The sequence below is a fragment of the Aythya marila genome (genome assembly GCF_965140915.1).
Source record: "Aythya marila genome assembly, chromosome: Z".
NCBI classification, from domain to species: Eukaryota; Metazoa; Chordata; class Aves; order Anseriformes; family Anatidae; genus Aythya; species Aythya marila.
Window position 1 is genome coordinate 84110921 of NC_139080.1, and position 19984 is coordinate 84130904.

General features: G+C 35.2%; 1 protein-coding gene across 4 annotated transcripts in view; it reads left to right on the forward strand.

Annotated features, from left to right (window-relative positions):
- ADGRV1 (adhesion G protein-coupled receptor V1) overlaps positions 1–19984 on the forward strand; it is a 287686-nt gene that overhangs the window by 81550 nt on the left and 186152 nt on the right. For all 4 annotated transcript variants that reach the window (XR_014319280.1, XM_082782584.1, XM_082782586.1 and 1 more), the window contains exons 44-61: positions 1469–1644; positions 2489–2613; positions 3422–3588; positions 3673–3816; positions 4369–4476; positions 5028–5280; positions 5921–6043; positions 6232–6454; positions 6884–7088; positions 8067–8213; positions 10889–11144; positions 12915–13123; positions 13904–14077; positions 14553–14735; positions 15430–15609; positions 16252–16416; positions 17724–17841; positions 18434–18557. Coding sequence is in view for 3 of the 4 variants with exons in the window: in XM_082782584.1 (XP_082638710.1) it covers positions 1469–1644; positions 2489–2613; positions 3422–3588; positions 3673–3816; positions 4369–4476; positions 5028–5280; positions 5921–6043; positions 6232–6454; positions 6884–7088; positions 8067–8213; positions 10889–11144; positions 12915–13123; positions 13904–14077; positions 14553–14735; positions 15430–15609; positions 16252–16416; positions 17724–17841; positions 18434–18557 (3080 nt within the window). In the remaining variant the exon portion in view is untranslated. The remainder of the gene's footprint in view (positions 1–1468; positions 1645–2488; positions 2614–3421; positions 3589–3672; positions 3817–4368; positions 4477–5027; positions 5281–5920; positions 6044–6231; positions 6455–6883; positions 7089–8066; positions 8214–10888; positions 11145–12914; positions 13124–13903; positions 14078–14552; positions 14736–15429; positions 15610–16251; positions 16417–17723; positions 17842–18433; positions 18558–19984) is intronic.

A 19984-nucleotide genomic window follows, 5' to 3' on the forward strand; every position in this document is an offset into this window, starting at 1 on the left:
TGAATTGAGTCATGAGCTGTGACTGATTTCCTGTTATTATCTGATGTGTGAGTGTGTGAAAATTAAATGGGCTCATCTTTAGGTGTTTCTCACTTTGTAAGGGTTGAGGTAAATTGAAAACAATGCACTGTGTAGATAACATTCACGTGTGCTTTGGAACAGTTCTTTTTATATAGCAGAAATGTAAACTTACTTTAAATTAAAGTGATAATTTACAAGCCTAATAGTTAAGATCAAAGTAAAAACCCCATTCTGTAATTTAACATTTCAGTTAGTCTGAACTAAATGGAATGTACTGCAACAAATACAAAAAGTAGAACAGTTGTCTGTCTTAGAATTGGAAAATAACTTAAGTATTAAGCTCACTGCCTCTATACTGTCCTCAAAAGAATGTCAGCTAGAAAATGAAGTAGCTTGTGAATCCTGACTCTTCTAAGGTTCAATCACAATTTGATTTATTTATTTTTGCCAGTAAAGCTGGTGAAGCTAGTGTTAGCATATTACAGGCAATAGGATAGAAACTGAGACAAACAAACTTGGAAACACTGGTTTTCAATTTCTGGCCTTTAAATGCATTTGGAATCACAATGCAGCAGATCTACATGAAGTTGGAGCCTTCTTAATATAGTTGGTAAATATGGTTTATTGTGGAAATGAACAGAAATATAAAACATTGTAAATTTTGTATTATTTCCAAATGCATCATCATTAACTTTTTATTCTGTACAGCAATGCTATGTTTACCTCTGAAATTTTTTGCTTGTTTGGGTAGTGTGAAGGATGACAGTGCGCCCCAAATGAAAGTGAAGCACTTAGCTTTCTCTAGATTGCTCTTTGCTAGTTTGAAGTTGCCTTGAGAAGACTTGATCTTTGTCCACGGTGGTGTAGGAGGGGGAAAGAAGCATGGAAAGAAAAGAGCATTTCAAATCTCTAGTGATTCTTGCTTTTATTTTATTTTATTTTATTTTTTTCCTTTTCTTGACAGCACCAGTAGTGAGATTACCCTGTTTCCCTGAAGATAGCTTAGTTGCCAACTAAAATAAATTAAAACCAACTTAACTGATTACACTTATAGTTGTGTTGTGACTATAAACTACCAGAAATGTATGGAATAAATAGGAAACGAAAGTATGAAATTAGGATCAAAAACTTCAGGATAATAAGGTGAGAAAAGGAAGAAAAGAACAACAGCAACAAAAAAAAGTGAATATGCTCGTCTTAATGTTGCACCAATAGAGGCCACTGGAAGGATGGCTTTAGAACCTGAAGACCTTTTAGTCTGAACTCAGTCTGAGCTTGCCTCACTTCTGTCCTATCCAGCTTCATACGCTGCTCTTCTCCTGCTATGTTATCCAAAGCCTTAGAGTGAAATAAAAAAAAAAAAAATAAAAGGTAGCACATTCTGATAGAGCTGTGTCATCATCTGTTATCATGTCTCTGTAACATTGTATGCTTGTTTTGTTATCAGACGCTGCATATTTCTGCGGTACTAGATGAAGAACCAGAAATGGATGAGCACTTCATTGTCACCCTGTTCAATCCAACTGGAGGAGCCAGACTAGGCACGAGAGTGCAAACTATGATTACAGTGTTACAAAACCAGGCTCCACTAGGGCTTTTCAGCATCTATACAGTTGGAAACAGGTACTGTACACTGATCAGTAAAAAGGAGATAGTTGCTCATACTCCAAAGAGATAACATTTCTCTGCAATTTTGTATTTGATGAATCCCATTAAAGAAATTCAGCAACTCAATTTGTAAATCTGTAATTTTGAAAGGTATTGTGAAATACTATTACTGCTAAACAAAAGAGTAGAAAAATGCATAAAAAGGACTATTCATAATCCAAAATTTCAATTTATTTATATATTACTATTTTTCTTTATAAACCAATACTTCACTAATGCCTACATATTCCACTGATAGTATTCCATGTTAAAAGCTCCAAACCTCATATCAGTCTCCAGGAAGTCATACGTTTTATAATTTACTTTCATTTTTAAACCTGTACAAAATATACTTTCACTGAAGGCTGTTTTTCAGAAGCAAGTGACACATATGGAGTGCCATTTAAAAAAAAAACATTCAGCTGAAACCATATAGATTAAAAAAAATATTTAAATAGAAAGCATATGTGTGCTATTTTATTAATACTTTAATATTTATAATTAATATTTTATTTTAATTATTAACATTAATATTATCTAAACATTTATTACTTAAATTTAATATACTTAAATTTCAGTCTGGTTAAAGATTTTGTTGAATTGCCTATGATTTTGCATGATTGTGGCAAGGATCATTAGGAAACCCTAATTAATGTAGCTACCAGTCCATCAGATACTGAAACACATAATTGATATTTTATTTTTATTTCTGTTGTATATTCTGCATCTGGAATTGTATAGTAAAAATCTTATTTCTATTACAGCAATGAATATACAATAAATTTTTTTTTTTCCTTATTTTTATGATTCTCACATTTAGGACAAATTTCATCATAATTGAAGAAGCCAACACTACAGCTTATTTGAAAGTTTCACGGAGTAATGGGCTTAACGTGTCTGTGAGTGTTGAGTGGGAGACATCATCAGATACTGCATTTGGCATCAGTACGTTCACCTTACAGAGAATGTTCACTGCTTTTGTAGAAGTGGAGATAGTAAGAGAGTAGCCAAGCATACAGGAGATGTAGCTTGGGAATGTAAATTCAAGTATTCAGACACAATTCATTTAGTATTTTCCTATGTAAGATTTAGTAGATAGAATACTTTAGCTATTTAAGAATCACCAGCCACTTCTGCAAGAGTTTGACCAATATGAACATTATTGTCATTAGCTTTTTATTTATTTATTTTTGTGTGTGTGTTTGTGTGTAATAATATTTGTTCTGTACTACTTGTAACTCAGGATCTTTCTAACACATTATAAATGATATGTGACATGCAAGAGTTTAGCTTCTGGAGTTTAGTTCTGATGAGATGGTGCTCAGAGACCGTCTTGGAGTAAAAACATGAACATGTTGTAACTAGGGAACAAAACATGAACATTTTGTAATTTCTTATTTCTGTGTCTTTTTTTTTTTTTTTAATTTTTTTTTTTACAATTTGCTATCTAGCTAATTTTCTTGTTAGCTAAATTCCAAGATAAATTATTAAGACTCAGACTCAAATTGCCTATGCATCTTCCATGTGCAGTTGCAATGAATGAAAAATAATACATTTACTGTTTAACTCTCATTATATCCTTAGTATTGTAACATTTCTATGTATTTATATACACTTATACCAAATACACAACTTCAACATTTCTGATACTAGGTCTGGTTTTGGCAGGTAAATAATGGGAATGGAGTTGGAAAAGATCTCAAGAGTAATATAATAGTAATTTATTTATTTATTTATTTTAACTATATTGCAGGGGGTGGTATCAGTGTCCTATCTGTCTTGCAAAGTTTTGTGGAAGAATCAGCATCTGGTTGGTGTTTCTTTACCTCAGGAGAAATCCTGTACGGTGTTCTGTTGCGTATGCCTCCAGCTTTGTTTTCTACTGTCTACCAGTGGAAAGGTGTATTTGTTCCTGTTGAGGTAAATGTTTGTTTTTGAACACCAGACATGCTACTAAATAATGAATTTAAGTCACAATCTTACTTTTTTTTAATCTTCTCACAGAATTTCAGTATGTGGAATCCTACAAGTTGTGTGTCTTTCCAAATTGGAGGCTCTTCCTACCTTGTGGTTACTCATGGAGGAGCCACGCAGGGAGCTTCTAACAACAGTGTGTATGCATTCATGCCTGGACACAGATTGTTGTGGGTAAATCTATTTTAATTTTAAAATCTTAAAATTGTATGGGTTGGCAAGGACCAAAGGAGGTCCTCCAGTCTGGCCATGTTTTAGAAGAAAGCACTCTGTGTGACAAGAGTTAGTTGTGTCCTAAAATACTACATGACTTCAGTGATGTAAGTTTGTCATAGTCGTTTACATTGTTTATATTTTTTACATATTTGCATTTGAGGGTACAGGGAGAATTGCCTGGGAAGTGGGGGAAGAAATTCTCAAGCAATAGAAGTCTCAAGTCATAGAACATTTTCTGGAAAATGTATGATAAGTTATGTTAATTCTGTACATCAGCTGTTTTTATAGATATGTATATTTGAAGTTTTAAAAAAAATTTTAAAAAGTATTTAATGTATAGTTTTTTCATGTATATTTTTTTATAATTTTGGAATTCTTAACATTCTATGCGTACTTTGTCTCTATATATACAGTGTAATATAAAATGTCTATATATACAATGTAATATAAAATGTATTTGTTTATATACATATGTAGATCAACATAGTCACCCTCATATTTCCCTCATAGATACAGACTCTGTCTGTTCTGGATACCAGACATGTGAAACATTTTGCAGTGGAGGAAGAAGACTATTTGATTATTGTGAGTCACACAGACAGTTCCAGTTCCATCCAGGTTTGAATATTCTTCAGTCTTCTCTGGCTTTAATCTGGGTAGTTTGCTTAGTTCTGAAAGGATAATGAAAGGAAGTAAATCTATAAGCATGTATTTCTGTTTTTTTTTAATTAATTAAAAATAATTTCAATTATTTTTGTTTCTATTGGAAATTTATAACAGTTAAAATTCCAGACTTGTTTGGATGTACAAATACTCTCTACCTGAGTGTATAATTCACATCTGGTTTGTTTTTATTGCTAGTGTTATTTCAGTTTTGAAATGTAGCATGTAAACAAAGAAATAGCTTCTGAACATAAACCTGTTCCTCTGAAGAGCAGGCACAGCTTCTTGCAGTAGGGTTAATTACCCTGTACTTACCAGTGGGCTTCTACTTTAAAGTACAGTCCACCTAAGAATACAGGAATTCAGTACATAAATCTTCCCAAATCCAAAAAGACCATAAATCTTCCCATTTTTTTGACATGTCATTTAGTTTCAGTTCTCTCGGTGCCAATTATTAATAGATAAAGAAATTAAAATATAAAGAAAAGATTTTTGTATTTCCACAGGTTTTCCAGTGGAATAAAGACATATTTGTGCTGCATCACCAGCTTCCACTTAATGGAGTTGTGGACATAGCCCTGTTTCCTAGAGGAGGCTTTATGTACCTGTTAGTTTCTTTGTCAAATACCAGCCAAAACATGCTCTTGTATCAGTGGTTGAACAATGAATTTAGGAAGCTTCATCAAGTACCAGCAAAGGAAATAAAACATATGGACTCCTGGATTTCTGGATCTGATATCTTTGTAATTATTGCAAAAGGTATTTAGCAGAAAACAAAGAATGAGTTTTCTGAGTATACAATGGCTTGTTTGATAGCAAAGCTCTTTGTGGTAAAGGAGTTTAGAAAGCTATTGGAATCACTTGATTGGGGGGTTCGGGGGGGAGGGACAGTAGTCAATAAGCATTTAACCCTAGTATTTTATGAAAGTAACCTCTACTTTTTCTCTCAGAAAATAAAAGCCTTGTGCTTGTTCTCAAATACTTACAAAACAAACAAAATGCTTTCCTAGTAACAATGGGAAATAATAACTATATTTAATCTACCTGCTTATCACACTCTTTCTAAGCTTTTCTGAGCTTTGTGCCACACACAGATCACTAGTCAGCAAAGTACACATGTATTTTATTACAAGTTTGATATTTTAGATGTCATTTTTTCTCTATGGCTACTAAAAAGTTTTTGTTGCAGTCCACGGGTTTCTTTGCAATTAGATGTTGTCTAAAGTCAGTCTTAATGTTCTTGCATCAAAGTTATGCACCAACTAATAAGGCAAATAATACAATCAGTTTCACTTCATAATTAAAGCTGCCAGACACTGGCTTTTGAATGGCCACCAGTGTGTGATTTAACTAAAAGGCAGCAAAATAATGTGAGCTTTGTCATTTTGTTCCTTGGTAGAATCTGGAAATTCTTCTGAAATTTTTGTCTGGGAGACAGGGCAGTCAACTTTTAGACACTTCCAGTCTCTTCCAGTCCATGATGTAAGAAATATCCATGTCTTCATGCCTCCTTCAGGTTTAGGTAAGACTTAAATGAAAATTTTTGTTCAAATCCTAGCATATAATGCATGTCCTTATTTTTTTTTATGTATTTATCAGATCTTAAAAGTCAGTTTAATCAGTGTTCTGCAAGGAGCACTTCTGGCATTAAAACAGTAACTTTTAAATATATCACTAAACAATTATTTTCTGCCTCTTTGCTCCATGTAGTCCATGTCCTCCTAGCTGGTAAGGATATAACAACGCTGTATGCTTGGAACTCTGAAGCGAACCAGTTCTCTGTAATGCTGGAAGGCCCATATGCAGATCATATCACTTCAGTTACTGCAAGGTCTCTGAACATCAGCAAGAGCTTGATTGCTTTGTCTGCCAACTCCAGCTCACAGATTTATGAACTGACCACTATTTCCAACCAGTCTGATTTTATACCAAGGTAGGTTTTTTTGTTTGTATAACTTGTCTGAGACACCTTGAGTTTCGTTTACTGTGATACTTATTTGTGATAGTGGAGACTGTTGTTTCTTCTACATGGTGACCTACTTCATTAGTGCTAAAGAGATTTTATTCACAGTTTAAGATAAGCTGCAGTGGAACAGCCTACAATTGGTTTTTAAAATATGAGGCAAGAGAGAACTTGCAGTCATGACTTAATTTTTAACAATCTTGTATTTAGGACAAATGAAATTGCTTTCATAATTAATTCCAGTTATTTTATGATCTATCATTATTTTGGTAAAGAAAATTTCAACCTAAATTACTGCCTGAATAAAATAAGCAATAACTGCACGGGAAAAAATGCTCAAAAATCATTAAAGATCTATCCTAAATTTATAATTATTTGATATTTGTGTTTTTATGCTAGTTCAGGTGAATTGATATTTGAGCCTGGGGACATGGCATTTGTGATAGCTGTCAATATCCTTGATGATGCTATCCCAGAGGAGGAAGAATGTTTCACGGTGTGGCTGAAAAACCCTAAGGGAGGTGCAGAGATTGGTGCTCATGGTTTTGTTAACATAATTATTCCTTCCAATGACAATGCATATGGAATCATTGCATTTGCTCAGGTAAAAATTATAAGGTAAATCATTCATATATATTTATATAATTTTTGAATAATGGGAAACAAACAAACAATAAAATGGAGAATGTGATAGGATGGTTTTTCTAAAGTCTTCTAGTAATGTGTCAGAAACTTTTTAGTATCTACTTAGCATTGCTATGTGATTATAAAGGCCACAAAATGATAGAAAATAAGTTCCACAGTCTGTCCCTATTATGAGATTTTTATAATCCCCTTATATTTACAATAACATATTAGTTTGCTGACTTAGTTTGGCAACAAACTAAAAATTCAGTTTTCAGATGTCATATTTTATAGCATGGTATAGATGCTACTGTTTTTTTAATCAAGGGAAGTCAGTAAACAAACCAGAAGATACTTTTCCTTCCAAAAAGTATGCTAATTGGTTTATGTCATGAGGTGAGCCAATCTCTCAGAACAAACTGATTTATTTTGAAAAAATGTCAGACTGAAAGTTGCATCTGGAGTGGTTAATTCTTAAATCAGCAAACACAGTAGAAGACATCCAGAGAGTGATATGGTAAATGCATACTGAAGGTATGAAACAGAAGAGTCATCACTGAAATGAAACTTGCATCTGGGCTAGTGTGAGATGGATGAATAACAGAAAAATAACAGCAGTAAATATACATCTCTTTTGAAGTTCCAGTTATTTGTTGCCTGCTTCATACATTTTGGACTTAAAATACTATACTCAAAAAATAGATTAGGACTTTTTTTTTTTTTTTCTTTAAGTTAAAGAGGCTTGACATTTTAAATTCTAACATGCATGAAACCTGGGAGTATTGAGTACCTCATTAGGTCATCTTCATTTAATCAATGAACATGTACTTGGCTACTTAATAGTATACCAGTTCATTGATGCCTGATACTGCTGGCCTACTTTGGATACCAAGATCCCTAAATAAACTTTTATTTAAAAGAAAATAATCTTAAGGTTCTGCTACTTCATGTTTTTCAGAGTTCTTTATTTAAGCAAGTTGAAGAAATGGAACAGGACAGCTTAATCACTTTAAATATTGAACGCTTAATAGGAACATACGGAAGAGTTACAGTAGAGTGGATAGCCAATGGGAGCACGAGTGATGTATTCCCAGCTTCTGGAATGGTATGTAATAAAATCTGTACTAGAGGATCACTGACTACATTGCCTCAGATGGTAGGTGCAGGTCCTAAACAAGGATAGCACACATTAGATTGTCCTGGTCTGTTAATTTATGCTTCCCAGTCCTTGTCCGTGATGTTGACAGTTCTTACTTTTGGCTGGCACATAATACCACAGCATCACTCCTGCTCTTCTATAACCAGATACTGCAATTCTGTCCGGGCAGTAGACATGTGTATCTGTAGTATCCTGTTCCTATCTTCCATTCTTCTTGCTGTGCGATCCAGCTACAGTGTCAAGTCATTTGCATAGATGGGAATCAAGGAATTATTTGCTTTTCTTCCTGATGATAACAATACACTCGAGAGTTTCAGTGACCTAGGGGAATATCACAAGTCCCAGTTTTGCTTATTTCTGAGACAGTTTAGATTTCTAACCGTATTAAAATCCAGTGTTTTCGAATAGCTTAAACTCTTGATACGCCTTGTGGCCGCGTTCTTTAAGTCAAGTGACTCCATCTAGTGGCCGTCTGTAAAGACACAAGGCCCTGTGAGCCCTGAGGTTGCAGAGGAATAGCACAAGCCACAGCTGTGGGAAGAGGGCTAAAAGATCGTAGAAATAACCTTTGCATCTGGAAATATTGAATTGTGGCATCTGAAGTACAGCAAAAATAATTAGAGAAAAATCAACACAGGGTAAGTCAAGAATGCAAAATAATAATAATAATTTAAATAGTGCTTGAGCATTCTAGATTAAATTGAATCTAAAGAGGATGCTGCATGATTTTCCTCTAGACTTTTGCAGGTAGAAAGAGACAGAACTGAAAGTACAGTTCAGTCATTCAATTGAAAGCTCAGAATAGGAATAGCATAAGTGTTTGTAAATACATCAGTGTTTTTGAGAGAGACCTAACCAAGTGACTGGCCCTTTGAACTGAAACATAAAAAGAATATAAGATGGACATTCCTCATACATATTATGCATTCATCATACTTTTGATGTAATTATATGTTGTGGTTTGACCTTGGCTGGCTGCCAGACCTCCACTCCATTGCTCTCTTACTCCCCCCTTCTCAGCAGGACAGACATAGAAAAAAGACGGAAAAGTTTGTGCGTTGAGATAACTGTAGTTTAATAAGTAAAGTTCCTCTCACATTTCTTCTCCCAGCTGCTGTAGCACAGCAGTTTGTTTTTTTTTTTTTTTTTTCCCCTTTCTTCAATCTGCTCTCCCAGAGCCCAGGTAGTGTCACTCATGGCCCAGCTCTGGACAGCGGTGTGTCCCTTTTGGAGCAGCTGGAGCTGGCTTCTCTCTGACATGGGGCAGCTGCTGGGCTCTGCTCACAGAGGCCACCCCTCCAGCCCCTCTGCTACCAAAACCTTACCGTGTAAACCCAATACACCCAACCTCCTGCCCTCCACCAGCCTGTGGGGATTTGGGGTGATTAGCTGGAGAGACAGACTTCTCCTGGCCACAGACGCAAAGCCCAGTACTTGTATGGGCTATGAGGAAAGCTGACCCCATCCCAGCCATATCCAGCATGTTATAGAAGAAATAATGCTAAATTGAAGAAGCAGTTTAATGCTTCTTCCCATTTTTGTAATGTTTGAGAAAGTATTAAATTTAATTATGCAAGAAACCTCAGTGAATACAAGTGTTGTTGAATAACTTGAAAGGCATATAATGAAAGACAAGTTAAATATGAGCCAGCAATGTGTGGTTGCAGCAAAGAAAGCATACTGGTTTGCTTTGAGCAGAGCATGGCCAGCAGATCAAAGGAGGTGATCCTGCCCCTCTGTTCAGTGCTGGTGAGACACATCTGTACTGCTGTGTACTGCTCTGGGTTCTACAGCACAAGGAAAACATGGACTTACTGAAGAGAGTCCTAGGAATGGTCCTCAATGTGGTTAAGGTATTCAAGTATCTGACAAATGGGGAGAGGCCTAGGGAGCATCTTATCACAGTGTATAAATACCTGGGAGGGGAGTACAGAAGATGGAGAGATACATCTCAGTTGTGTCCTGTGCCTGCGATGGGCATGATACAGGAGATGCCATTTAAACATAAGAACTGTGGTGTGAGGAGTTGGATTTGATGATCCTCATGAGTCCTTTCCAAGTCTCCATCGTTGGAGATACTCAAAGGCAGTCTGGACATGGCCCTGAGCAACCTGCTCTAGATGAACCTGTTCTCAGCAGGGAAGGTTGGACTAGTTCATCTCCAGACGTCCTTTCCAACCTCAACCATTTTACGTTTCTGTAAAAATGAGGATATATAAATATTTTCAAATGACTGAGCAGTTTTTCCTAAACTTGGAGTGCAGCTGTAAGAAAGATGTCTAGAGTTGAATGCCTGTTTGTAATGATGATACTTGTAGTTAGCTTGATTACACCAAACTTATGCTCAGATGGGTGCTTGGTCTCTTTGATTGTTATGATTCTGAATGAGAATTCATTTTTTGCTTTCTGATCTTTGTTTCAAAGTATTTAACCACATAGCCATTTTCTCAAAGTGACTCTTCATATTGCCTGTCTCTTATCTCATATTTCTTTTTGCATGCTTTATTCATATTTTGTTTTTCTTTTTGTTGATAGAGTTAAAATGAATAAACTCATTGGTATGACAGCACTGAGAAGTTTGTCTTTTTTTTTTTTTTTTTTTTCTCCCTCTACAACCTCAGATTACATTTTCAGAAGGCCAGGCCCTGTCCACAATCACCTTGACAATTCTTGCAGACAGTGTTGCAGAGCTTTCAGAGACCGTGGATATCACCCTCACTCACGTTACCACTGTGGGTGTTCAGGATGCCGCAAAAGGAGCTATCATTGATCCCAAAAGGGCAAGAGCAGTGCTTACCATTTTGCCTAGTGATTTTCCATATGGAGTGATTGGCTGGCATACAGACTCTCTCTTTGTTAAAGTCACAGAGCCAGAAGGTAATTCTGTTACTTGATTGTAAGGAAAAAATGTGTGATTTTTAAGGTTTCTGTCACTGAAGTTATAGCATTGATTTATGCGATTGCCTTAAACAGATTTAGATTTAGTTTTAGATTTAGATTTTAGATTTAGTAGAAATACCTTAAAACTACATAATTATGCCATTTCATGATGTATTTCTATGTCAAATTCCCATATGAACATTATCTAACCATTTTGTAGGGGCTAACTTATTAAAATCTTGTCATCTTGTATTGTATTTCACTAGCTCATAAAATCCTTCCACTTAGCCAAGTTTGCTCATTTGATTAGTTTAATAATCTGTTTAAAATAATATGCATAAATACACTTTGCTCATGAATTGGATAAAAAATTGGAAACATTTTGTTCTGTGGGACAGGGAAAAAAGGAAAGCATAACAAGAGTGCATTATATTTCAAGAAAACTGAATTGGACTTTTTCTGCTTGCCAGCTCCTCATTTGGTTGGATGATGTCAGCTTTTCTTCCAGGCACCAAGTGAAATTTTAAAGGCTCTGCCAGGCATTTTGCCAGGAGGAGAATTGCAGTGGTGCTCCAGCTTCTGCCCCCCCTGCTGAGCCAGGGGTGCAGGCAGCTGATTGCTCTGGCATTGCCTCCAGCCTGGTGGTTTTCCAGCAGCTGGCTGGGAGAAGAGAGAAGATAAGCTATTAATACTTCAAAAGCCCAATTGAAATGTGCTGGCAATTTAATATCCTGTACATAGAAAAAAAATAAAATCTATGGAAAGTGCATTTTCAGTCAGAATAAAAGGACAGCTAAAACCTCCTTGCCAATTCTATTTTAAAGCCAATTAGTGATGTTTTATTTATTTATTTATTTTTGCACCTGAAGGTATTGTGAAGGGATATTCTTGGTTCCTTGGGTTTATCCACCCCTGTCCCCCCACCCCCAATAAATATTTATCCTTAAAGTTAGGATTTAAGGCATGATCTTAGGTTTTATTTTTTGCATAGCGTCTTCTCTCATCTTTAAATGTAGTGGGTTTAATTACATACAGAAAAGGTGCTAACTCTGAAGTAGTATCTAAATAATACAAGTGATTACTTTGATGAAACTGATTTGAAGAACAAAGTCTGTTGTAATTTTATCTCTTAAAATTTTCCCAGTCAAAAACCCAGCACTTTCATCTAAATGTGATGTTTGGTTGTTCATTTAAAAATAAATAAATAAAGTAAATCTTCTTTCCTAAAGGGTAAAAAGGTCCCAAAGTGACCTGAACTTTAGTGATATAAGTTCATCTCATTTTATTCCAGCATTAGAAAGAAGTACAACAGCTGTCTCTAAAATTTATAGCTAGCTGTATGATTAGCTACAGTGCTTTTTTTTTTTTTTTTTTTTTGTCTAGGATTAATAGTGATATCCTAGGCATGTAAAGTCCAGAGAAAATAATGAGATGGATGGGAGTTCTGAAGGGAAAATGAATATAAATAGTAATGTTGAAATAAAAGTTTGTGTAGCAAGCATGTCAAACTGTAAATACTTAGTATATTCTTATTCCTCTAGATCCTGTCTTAAAATACTTTCCCAACTTACATACTGTGTCCTTACTCATACCACTTGTATGTGTTCATTTGCCTGGGTCAATGAGTTATCCAAGTATGGTTGTATTGCTAAGCAGAGCTGAAGTGGATTCTCGTAATCAGATCCAGTACAATTAGGCAAGCTGGAAATCAAACAGGGCAAGAGTTACAACAATCACATCTTGATTTTTTCCCCCTCCTTTTAATAGGAGAAGTGAATTCAACTACTGTTACTTTACAAATTGTTCGTGAACAAGGATTTGTTGGAGAGATTGCAGTTCAGCTGAGTGCCAAGCCTAACACTGAGCTTCCCCTCTCCAACCAAGCAACAGAGAATGAGGATTATGTAATAGAAAAGAAGACAATCATTGTGGAAGAGAATGCAACAATAACTTCTGTCATGATCACTATTTTGCCTGTGAGTAGTCTAACAACAACTTCAGCCTATGATGTCTTTTAAAAAAAGATATTATCACTATTTAAAAAGAATTATTTAGTATTCTAGGGGAGGTTAAGGAAGGATTCTTGCATCATCAGATATTTGGAAATTAGTTTGAATTGCAGTCATTTATTTCAAAAGAATTCATGTACTCGCTACTGGGGAAGAACCAAATAGTTTGCTTTGCTGTAATCTCCAAATGAATATATATTAATGAAAGAGGAGACAACTGTAAATATCTTAGGTACCTGCTGGTTTTGCAACTTGTTGCAGTTTTTTCAGAGGATATATTTTACTTTGAATGCTTCTTAACAGATTTGTTCTGAAGTTTGAGACATATTAATTTTTCACTAAAAATATATAAATTCTTTAAATATATTAAGAATGAAGGTATTACTTTTCAAGTTCTGTCTTAGTCTCTGAAATCTGGCCAGCTTTCTTACAGATAGGAGAAAGAAGTAGCAGCCAGCAGTATTTCCTACCATTGTAACAGATATGGAATCTGACTAGCAGCTTCAGTTTCTAAAATTCTGCAAAGGCTGAGTTATAACCTCTATCTTTCACATGATGTGTAGCAAACAAGTGCTTATCTAATCCCAAGTACTGGGAATTTTTGAACAGTAAAAGCAACCTACAAGTAAGCAACCTACAAGTGATCATCTTTCTGCATGTATTATAACTTTATAAACCTTATAACTTTCTATTTTTATTGTAGTGCTTTATAGAAAAAATGTGACAGTTAAAATTATTTTTTTCCAGGACAATGTTCCAGAGTTACAGGAAGGATTTATAATCAATATTACTGATGTGCAGCTGGTCGATTCTCGCACTGGAGGTCAGCCAAGTGTGAAGAGGCTTGGGTTAGAAATAGCTGAAATAACAATTGAAGAAAATGATGATGCAAGAGGAATATTTAGTTTCAATGTTACAAAGGTAAGGAAATCCGAATGAACAATATTTTAAGTTGCATTCCAGCAGGAGAGCCCTTAGTTTCAGACTACTTTCTATAATGTTCTAATAGGGTTTATGACACTAAATTGTTCTGGATAAATCACAGAATCAAAGAATGTTAGGGATTGGAAGGGATCTTGAAAAGGGGACAATACCCCTGCCGGAGCAGGAACAAAAAAACCAGATACTAGACAAACAGTTCATGCTTGAAAATTTCTTCACAGTTAAATGTATGAAATTCATAAGGGAGGTGGAAGTGCTAAAATCGAAGTCATAGAATATTCTGAAAGGAATTTCAGAAGGCCATCTAACCCATACTTTTGCTATGCAGTGTCAATGCTAAAATCAGACCAATTTACAGGCAATTATATATCTATTCGTTTATTCTTACCTGCAAATAAATAAATAAAACATAATAAAAGCTGTGACACTCAGCAGTTTCTTGTTGATTTTACAGGATATAACTGGAACTGTTGTTGGTTATGAGGTACCGCCACCACAGAATATATTGAAACTTCCAGTTGTTCGACAGGCTGGGAAGTTTGGGACATCAACTCTGTATTGGGAAGCCATTCATTTAACTGCTAGCATTGAAGACTTCACACCATCATCTGGAAACCTTACATTTGCAGATGGGCAGGTATGCACTTGCTAAAAATTGAATTGTCTTTGGGTTAGAAAGTTGAGATTTTCTCACATTTTCCTCCGGTAGAATTTGCATCCATTCATTGAAAACATCATATGGCCTTAGGGTTATAAATAATTATTCTGACTTAACTATAGTGCTTTGACATGGATAAACAGAATGTTCGTAAGTATTGACCAGGTAGGGATGTATGTCTTTTGGTACCTTCACAAGAGATGACATAATTTCTAATAATAAAGCCTGTTATGCTAAAAATCTATAACGTCTTCCCTACAAACTTTCAGAATAAGCCTATATGCTCCTTCAGTTGTATTCTACACACAGTTTTAAATTTCATGCTTCCCTTGGAAATACTTACTGTACGTAAAAGATGTTGATGTCAAGTGAAAAGCAGTAGAAGGATATACATTTTGAGAAGAATTGTGGCTAAAGTGCAATATTGTCTGCCTGCATGTTCTACTGATTATCAAGCTAGAACAGTCCTCTGGTTTTAACATACAAGACTTGATTAGTTTACAATCCTGAAATTTTGTTATCTTATAAACATACAAGTATGGTAAGTACAACTGACCAATGTTTTTTTATCTATTATTAGATAAAATTTATTTTGCATTTCACATTTTTTCAAAATATTCTCAGAATTTTATAAATGAAACTTTTTTGTTTGTTTGTTTTTGTTTTTCCCTAGGCTGCAGGAGAAATAGAAGTTACAATAATAGATGACAGTGAAGTTGAGTTCCTTGAAATATTCAAGATTGCCCTAGTAAGGGTAACTGGTGGTGCAAGACTTGGGGATGATATCCTGGTAACTGTTGCCATTCCACCCAATGACTCCCCTGTTGGAGTATTTGGATTTGAAGAAAAGAATGTGAGTTTGATTTGGATTGTACTCTTTTGTGCAAAAGCAAGATAGTGGGTTTGTGTCATTAACACATAACTGATCTTGGCGAGCTTTCATTGAAGTGGAAGATGATTCTTTCATGGAAGGCATATTAGTACTTGTCTTCATCTGGCTGTGAAGAATGGTAACAACAATGAAAGCACAGCAGCATAGACTTAGACTTCTGCATGAGTAAATTTTAATTCAATGTGCTAATAATTCAGGGTGTTCCACATAGGATTTTTCATGTTCTGTTGATTGTTAAAATGGATTTGTAATAACCTGTATTATTGAAATGAAAGTTTGGAAAAAAAATTAGAAAACGTTTGTCGTCTTACTGCTTGACAGTGAGTGATTCTACTCTCCATTCTGCTGGTGCTGCGCCTGATTGTGACTCATTGTAATTGTTTTGAATCATAGGGCATACAAAAATAACTTGAGTGACTCATTTTTGCTAGCAGAATTCAACACATTCCTTACGTCTATTATCTTCCTGTTGATATTTACTCTTGTCCTTAGTTTGTATTGTCACTTATATATATAGATAGATATATACTTTTTATTTATTTATTTTTTTATATCAGTACTGATGACTTGAACCTTTGCTACCTCCTCTTTGTTATTCATCAGGTGACAGTGAAGGAACCTCAGACACCTGATGACTCTGCTGCAGTTGCTTTGCTCACTGTAAGTCGGAGTCAAGGAGGACGGGGAGCAGTTAAAGTGATATGGATTCTTGAGGAAGCAGCAAGACATGATCTGACCCCTCTGAACGGTACCCTTCACTTTAATGAGGTATGTCCAGTATTGTAATAAATGAACTAATATTCTTAGATTTACAGATATTTTCTTCTTCTTGGACATGTTTGCATAGTTGTTTTGTGTTTGTAAAAGTAGGAATTACTAAGTATGATAACAGCAGCAAAGGGCCAGTTTGAACTGGTGGGGTTAGCAATATCCGGCATTTTTTCAGACTGAAAAGGAAAGCTGTCATCCTCCTTTTAAAGCAGAAATGTAATCATCAGGAAGACAGGCTCTTCAAATATGAATTGTTTTTACTATTAAGAGAAACAAAAATGTACTGAATGAGAAGAATGATTACAGGAACAGTTATTCCATTGCATTATCGTACTATCAAAAAGGAAAATTGAAGGGGTAAGAAGGATAAATGAGTGTTCAACATTTTCAGATTTAAAAAATAAGTAATGTCACTGTAGTCACTTAAGTGACTTTCAAATTGGACAAGGAGGAGTTTCATTTAGCTCTAAAGCAGGAGCTGCAGTATTGGATGTCGTTGTCATCTTAATATTTGTGTTTTACAGGCTACCAAAAATGTTTAATGTCTTTTAAATGTTTAATGTCTTTTAAATGTTTAATGTCTTTTAAAATAGCGCATAATTAGGCTATAACTGCATATATAGGCTACTCAGCATTAAATAGATAGGGATACTTGATATTTTTTACTTTTAACCAGCTGGAATACAGCTTTCTTTGTAAGACACCGGTATCTGCCAAAATTTTACTTGCCCATCTCTACTGATAGACTTAGAAGTAGTTTTTATTTCTGAAGTTCTTACATGTCCATACTTACAAGAATACAAACGTATGACCTACTAAAGTTATATGTGTGTCTACTTTTTTCGTATATTCTTCTAAATGTTTGCCACCTGTCAAAAATGTGGATTGGAAAGGAATTAGTTGTGATCTGTTACATATAATCTTAATAACATTACTAGAGTTTATACATTATATTGAACATGTACTTTCTGTTGGAAAAGGTTATGTTTAGAAAGTTTCCTCTAAGATGAAAACTTCCACGTGAATAAATAATTTAAAACTAATTAAATTGCTATTCAGTTGAATATACCCAGGGCATTTCTGGGGTGCAACATAATGTTTGAGAGGCAATTTTTACTATGCATTAATCTATGAGAAAATGTAATCTCTGAATCAGAGATTTCTCATTTAAAAAAGCCAGTTTACAGAATATATCAAAAATATGCATACTTAACACAATTTCTTAAAGAAAATATATATATATATATTTCTTCATAATAGTGTATTTTGTTTAGTTTCAACTTAAATATCTTTATGTGATCCAGACTGAATCCCAGAAGTTGATTGTTATACGTGCACTAGAAGATGGCATCCTGGAAGGAAATGAAACATTTACCATACAGCTAGTCTCTGCTGGTGATGCAGAAATATCCCCTGTAAATGGTAAAGAATTAATTAATTATGTTATATTTTGAGACACGTTGTACAACAATTCTAGTAAGTCTGCTTGTATTAGTTTAGTCTGCAGTACCTAAATATGTTGTGTGCAGATGATAGCAGTTTTGAAATGTCAGTCTTTTTCTCATAAGTTGTTTACTTGTCTGAAGAAATCAATGAGAATTTTAGGTCATAATTTTTCACTCTAAATTAATTGTTGGTATAGACTTTCGTGTTCAGGTGTAACAAAAACAACAATAACAACAAACAAACCACAAAGAAGTTAACATTGTGCAAAAAGGACTTTTTAACAAGAAGAAGCAACAATCAAAACCAGCTTCAGACCTGTAAGAACCTCGGATTAGTTTCATTTGTAAGGGACCATCAAGGGTGGTCATCTGGTGGAAAACCCTGCTCAGGGAACAGGAGACTTTTCAGTTAGGTCAAGTTGCTGTGGGCTTTATCCTATCAAATTTTGCAAATGTCCAAGGATTCCACAGAGTCTCCTTAAAATTCACAACATTTTCAAGTTAGCTCTCTGTTTTATTTATTTTTTTTTTTAAATTTATTTACTGTACAAGCTGTGTTCTTTTCACAGGGCAGGCAACCATAATTATTATGGGTGATGAAGGAGCTTCTGGGGTTGTTGGGATAGCCCATTCATCCAAACATGTTCTGATTGGAGAACCTTCTGGAAATTACAATGGAACTGCCCTTATTAGGTGGGTACATCACTTATTTCTCCAAAGAAAGGACAACAGTTCAGTTTGAGAAGCTGTGAGACTCCACATTTGGCAAGCATTTCTTGAGAGCTGCATTTCATTATCACTTCTAAAATGAGAACTATTTTTAAAGTTGGATGTGTGTTTTTAAAGGAGGGCAGAATATGCTATGTATGTATCAAGTCCGTTCAGTATGGCTGGGGAGCCCCAAATATTATTCTTAGTCTTCAAATTATTTACAAATTTAATTAATTAAAGGAAAAAGAAGAATTTCTTTCTAATTGAAAGAAAGGAATCAATGACATTTAAAGATTAATTTTGCTTTTCAGGGCTGGTTCCTGGACAATTTTTTATTTTGCTATGATGATTAGCAAAACCAAAGTAGTAACTTGGTTTTTAGCTGAAACAAGGTGCAATTATTTTGCTACAGTCAGTCAGCTGAAAACAGGAGAAAGAAATGAAGATGCTACCATACCTTCAGAGACTTTATTGCAGCCTTTCAGTGCACAAAGAGGCTTATAAGAAAGATGGAAAAAGACTTTTTAGCAGGGTCTGTGGTGGTAGGACAAAGGTTAATGGTTTTGAACTGAAAGAGAGCAGTTTAATACTAGGTATTAGGAAGAAATTCTTTACTATAAGGGTGATGAGGCACCTTGAAAGTTGTCCAGAGAAGCTGTGGCTGCCCCATCCATGGCAGTGCCCAAGGCCAGGCTGGATGGGGCTGGGGGCAGCCTGGGCTGCTGGGAGGTGTCCCTGTCCATGGCAAGGAGGTTGTTACATGATTGTTAAAGGTCCCTTATAACATAAACCACAGAATATTTCTGTGGTTCTGCTGAAAAAGGAATATGAAACTTTATCCTGGTAGAACCTCAAATATGAGCAAAACACCAGTTTCTCATGCTGCCCTGAGACACATGAAAGATAAAGGGATGCTTTGTGCAGCAGTAGTTGTGCCATATAGATCATATTAGGTACAGGCAAATTTTTGCTATGACTTAGTTAGCTGATTTCATGAACAGGATTAGGCTTTAGTTTTTTAGAGAACCAGCAGATCACAGTCTTACTGTAGTATTCTAGTGGCGTAGTGGGTATTCTACCCCTGAGAAACAAATTGCCTGGGGGCATTACCTCTCAGTCCTGCCTTGCTTCTGCTACGCACAACTGTTTCTCAAAACACACAATGGAACAAATAACATTCAGTTTTCAGTCCCCAACTTTGGGCTGTAAGTGTGAGGAAACTTTCGTGCTCTCTGGACATACACAGCTTAAGATGCCTTCCAACATAGGGAAATAAAACAGAACTGCAGAAATGTCTCTCTGAAGAGAGAATTGTAAAGTGAGCTATCTTAATAGTGAGCTATCACATTAGAACTCATCTTCACAGTGCTAATAGCATTTCTGTCATGCACAACAATGTGATACACTGT